At 66.6% G+C, this 4,830-nt stretch overlaps 1 protein-coding gene across 1 annotated transcript; it reads left to right on the forward strand.

Moving 5' to 3' along the window:
- Nucleotides 1-84: 84 nt before the first annotated feature.
- On the forward strand, nucleotides 85-4,829 carry LOC102377759 (phospholipase D3-like; the record flags this gene model as incomplete). The annotated part of the gene is made up of 12 exons (XM_025214946.1): nucleotides 85-345; nucleotides 894-1,253; nucleotides 1,515-1,793; nucleotides 1,903-2,075; nucleotides 2,159-2,342; nucleotides 2,436-2,550; nucleotides 2,695-2,822; nucleotides 3,043-3,243; nucleotides 3,339-3,478; nucleotides 4,071-4,236; nucleotides 4,355-4,454; nucleotides 4,681-4,829. Coding segments are annotated over exons 1-12 (2,088 nt in total), but the record flags the coding sequence as incomplete, so codon positions are not given.
- Between the last annotated feature and the right edge of the window lies 1 nt (nucleotide 4,830).

Genomic DNA, 4,830 nt, shown 5'->3' on the forward strand with positions numbered 1-4,830 from the left:
CGGGCAGCAGGGGACAGCGGCGCTGCCGCCCGCGGTGAGAGTGGGGCACGGCCCCGGGGGAGGAGGGGGGCAGGAAGCCTGGCAGGGGAAGTCCTGCCCTGCCCTGCCCTGCTGGTCACTGCCGCAACAAGGTTGTGGGTTTTCCCTCGTCCCAGCCCAGGTTGGAGACCCTGCCTTAGCCAGGGGCTCCTGGCAGATTGCGACCGCATCTGGGGTGGGTGCCATTGGGGAACGGGAAGACCTGTCGCCACCATGAGCCAGCGCGGTGGTGCGCCAGGCTCTGTACGTGCCCAGGATGAAGGCTGGGTGCCGATGCCAGCCGGGAACATGGTCATGGAGCATCAGGTAGGGCGCAGCCGGCAGCACTGTCGCCAGGTGGATGAGACTGGGGCGAAGCTCCCCTGACCCCGGGGACCCCCTCCCCCCCCGGCTCTTGCCCCTCTCAGGAGCCGTGACATGGCCCCTGCTCCCCGACCCCGAGCAGCGAGAGGCAGCTGGCGGGGAAGATGAAAGTCTGGCAGGAAACACCTGGCTCTTGCAGGAAGGCAGGAGGGGCTGGGGAAGGACCCAGCAGTGCTCCCCCACCCTGCTGGGGCCAGCGCAGCCCCACCCCCACCAGCATCAGGCCTGCCTGGGCCCCGTGTGGCACCAGCAGAGGGTCCCCCCTTTCTGGGTCTGAAGTGCCCCTCCCTGCTCTCCCCCACTCCTCTCTGCTTAGCAGGACTTCTCCCAGCTCCTGCTACCGAGTCCTTTGCTGCCTTCCCAGCAGGCCCCACTGAGCCAGGCTGGTGTTCTGTCACGTGATCCCTTCTCCCCCCGCTTCCAGGGGGCCATGCTCTCCCCCAGCACGAGGGCTCTTGGGTTCAGCTGAGATTTCCTCTTTCTCTTTCTAGATGCCCCTGGAGCAGCCTAAAGCCGACGGCCAGAGCTTCCCGCTCCCCCTTCAGCCCCGGGAGAGCATCCGAGCCCACCGCCTGCCCCCGGTGCCCATCTGGGCCCTGCCAGCCAGCGACCCCCCTGCTCCGCTGGCCCCGGAGCCCCTGCCCACGCTGGCCCGGGAGCCGCCACTGCCGCAGCTCAAGGACAAGGAGACTCGCAGCGCTGTGAAGAGGGGCCTGTCCCAGAGGAGCAGTGGGCGGCGGGAGCCCTGCTTGCCACCCTACGTGAGGCTGGAGAGGCTACAGATGCCTGCAGAGGATGAGGGCAAGGCAGAGCCCGCTCCAGGTCCTGGCGACAGTGCCAAGGCTGCCCAGGTGAGGGGCTCCATCATCCCATCCCAGCATCCTTGGTCAGACGCTCCCCAAGCGCCCCAGCCTGGGGCTGAATCGTACCTGGTGCCGCTTGGCAGCGCGCTCAGTGGAGCCCATGAATCTGGGGTTCCTGGTTTCTCTCTACCCCCAAACCCTGAGTTTAGGGGTCGGAGGACACTGTTCTCCCCGCGGGGCTGGATTTGGGCGTGCTTGGGCGGGGGCTGCCTCCCAGCTTGGCCCCCTCTGAGTGGTGCCTCTCTGCAGGAGCCACGCCCAGACTGGCAGGTGGTGCGAGATGGGAGAGCCCGGCTGCGGGTGCTGGAGACAGCTTCGGCCCCGGCTCTGGCCCCAGCCCCGGAGGTCGCAGCTCCCCGGCGGCAAGGCGCTGTGACCAGCCACATGCCCAGGGTGCAGGGCACAGCTCTCTGGCTGCCTGGGAGTGCAGCCAGCAATGCTCCCAGGCCATCAGGTGCGGCAGAGATGAGCTTGGCTGGGCGGCAGGTGCCTGGTGGGATGCGGAGCAGCCCTGGAAAGTTCAGCCAGGTAAGGGAAGGGGCAGGCGCAGGTTGGGTCAGGGGGGCTCACAAGGGGCCTTACGTGGCTCCCAGTGCTCCGTGCTGAAGTCTGCTCTCTTCTCCCCACTTCCCCGCAGCGTTTCCTCTGCACCTGGTGCTGTCTCTTGGCCCTCCCAGTCCTGCTGGGTGTGGCCGGCTGGTACTTGTGGGAGCAAGGCAGCTCGGTCTTGGCCCTGGGGCTGGTGGGCCGGTGGCCACTGGTTCAGAGCTGGGGGGTTGAGCCCGAGGTGCCTTGCAGCCAGCAGTGCAGGTAAGAAGGTTGGTGGGGCAGCAGCCAGGCACCCTATGACCCTCACCTGCCTCTGACCTGGTCTCTCTCCATGGCCACGGCAGTGCCATGCTGGTGGAAAGCCTCCCTGAGGGCCTGGACTACCCATCTGGCAGCCCTCGGCCCCTCGCCGTGCACCAGGCCTGGATGGACCTACTGGGCCGCGCCAACACTAGTGTGGACATTGCTGCCTTCTACCTCACCCTGCGGGACTTGGACATGTCTAAGACGGAGACCTCTGCTTGGCAGGTCAGGCTCGGGGCAGGGGGAGGGGACAGGACACTGCTGGGGGGTGGAGGGGCAGCGGTGCTGACCCTGACCTGCTCCTGGTGCTCCCTGCAGGGCAGGGAGGTGTTTGAGAGGCTACAGGACCTGCCAGCCCGCGGGGTGCAGCTGAATGTGGCTGTGAACAGCCCCCAGGAGTCGAATGCTGACACCCAGGACCTGGCCAGCAAAGGTAGCTGCTGCTCAGGGGCTAGGAGGGAACCAGGACCCTCCTCTGGCCTGGCTGGAGCTGCCTGAGCCCCCCGTAGGCTGGGGGTTGAGAGCAGGGGGGCTTCCAGCCCCCTGACGTCCATCTCGCCTCCCTTTCCCCCACAAGGGGCTAACGTGAGCTCTGTGGAGATGAAGCGGTTGACGGGCGGGGTGCTGCACTCCAAGTTCTGGGTGGTGGATGACAAGCACGTCTATGTCGGGAGCGCCAACATGGACTGGCGCTCGCTCACGCAGGTACCGTGGGGGCGCACGGGCAGGTGCACATGCATGTGCTGGCAGTGAGCTGGCCAGGGGCACATGGGAAGATGGTGAGCGGGGCTGGGTCTTGGGGAGGGGGCTGTAGCCAGGTGCTGGGGGCTAGATGTTGGGATGGGGCAGGGGCTGCGGGTGCAGGGCTCAGGGCCCAGGACCAGGGAGCCACATGCTCACCCCCACCTCACCTTCCTGCCCGCAGGTGAAGGAGCTGGGCGCTGTACTCTACAACTGCAGTTGTGTGGCCAGTGACCTGGGCCGCATCTTCGGCACCTACCGGGCACTGGGAGGACCAGGCACCCCCCTGCCTGCGGCCTGGCCCCCGGAGCTGGCTGCCCTCTCCAGCCTCCGCCGGCCCCTGAAATTGCAGCTCAATGGTGTCCCCACACAGCTGTTCCTCTCCGTGAGTGCCCGGGGGGTGTGGGAGGAGGGGCAAGGGGAGCTGCGCCCAGGCGACCTTGCTGCGCCGGCTCTGAGACTGTCTGTGCCCAACCCCAGAGCGCCCCACCGGCCCTGTGCTCTGCTGGCCGCACCCCTGACCTCGAGGCCATCCTGGAGACCATCGCAGACGCCCAGGCTTTCATCCATGTTGCTGTGATGGACTTCGTGCCCCAGTGTACCTTCTGCACTCCCAAGAGGTAGCCGCGGACTAGACCGGCACTGGCTGGGGGAAGTCTAGGAGCAGTGATGCCTGTGATCTCCAGGCCTTGGGGTTTTGCTGGCTGCCACATGGGGCTGGGAGGGAATTTTCCCCTTGCATCAAGATTTCTCCCTCTTCTGCAGTGGTGCTGGGTGTCAGCCGCAGCCCAGGCTGGGGGCAGTGACTGGGTTGTGCTGATGGTTCTGCTGGGACTCAACCCAGAGTGTCCTGGCTGGAGGGTCGTACCCCCTGCTCAGGGTCAAACTGTTGCTGCACAGGGGGCAGGAAGAAGTTTTCCTCTGGTCAGATTAGTACGGACCAGGGTGCGGGGTGGGCGTTGTCTTCCTCAGTAGCGGGCGCCCTGGGGTCTCTGGGGCATATTTAACGCCCCTCCCACAGGAGCAGGGTGTTGGCAGACAGACCCCTGGTTTCCCTTTGGGCGGGCTCGGGTGGTTGGGTTGGAGGTGATTGCATTGTTGTGCCCATAGGTGAGTTCGCAGGGCCTGGCTTGCGTGGGGCAGGGGTTTGGGGCTGGATGCGACTCCCAGAGGTCTCTGCCTCTCCACGTGACCAGCGCCGGCTGCCCGCAGGTTCTGGCCAGTGCTGGATGAGGCGCTGCGGGAGGCAGCCTGCGGCCGGGGGGTGCGCGTGCGGCTCCTGGCCAGCTGCTGGCCTCACTCTGACCGTGCCATGTTCCCCTTCCTGGAGTCGCTGCTCATCCTCCACCGGGAGCCCCTGGGCTGCCCCATCGAGGTGGTGAGTCCTGGAGCGGCAGGAGAGGATCCCAGCCCAGGGAGGGGCAGGGGTCACTTCAGAGCTGGGGGGGAGGTCAGGGTAGGGGGTGACACTACCGCTCCCTCCACCTCTGCTGCAGAAACTCTTCGTTGTCCCGGCCACGGAGCAGCAGAAGCAAATCCCCTTCGCCCGTGTCAACCACAACAAGTACATGGTCACCGACCGCGTGGCCTACATCGGTGAGCCCGGGCACCAGTGCTGGGAGGGGGCTGGAGGCATAGACACCTGGCTTCTCCCCAGCCCTGGGAGGGAAGTGGGGGTGGGGGCTTGGAGCAGGGGGGAGCTGGGAGCCCGGACCCCTGGCTTCCACCCTTTTTCCGGGGACCTCTCTGGTGAGCTGAGCCCTCCCCTGCCCAATCCCAAGCAGCACTGGCGTTTATCACTGGTTTCCCCCCCTCCCCGTAGGCACCTCGAACTGGTCGGAGGACTACTTCATCAACACCGCAGGCGTGGGCCTGGTTGTGAATCAGAGCGCGGCCGAGCCGGGGACACCCGGGCCCTCCCTGCGGGAGCAGCTGGCCGCCGTGTTCAACCGGGACTGGGAATCTCCCTACA

The sequence above is a fragment of the Alligator sinensis genome, unplaced genomic scaffold (genome assembly GCF_000455745.1).
Source record: "Alligator sinensis unplaced genomic scaffold, ASM45574v1 scaffold1302_1, whole genome shotgun sequence".
Lineage (NCBI taxonomy): Eukaryota > Metazoa > Chordata > Crocodylia > Alligatoridae > Alligator > Alligator sinensis.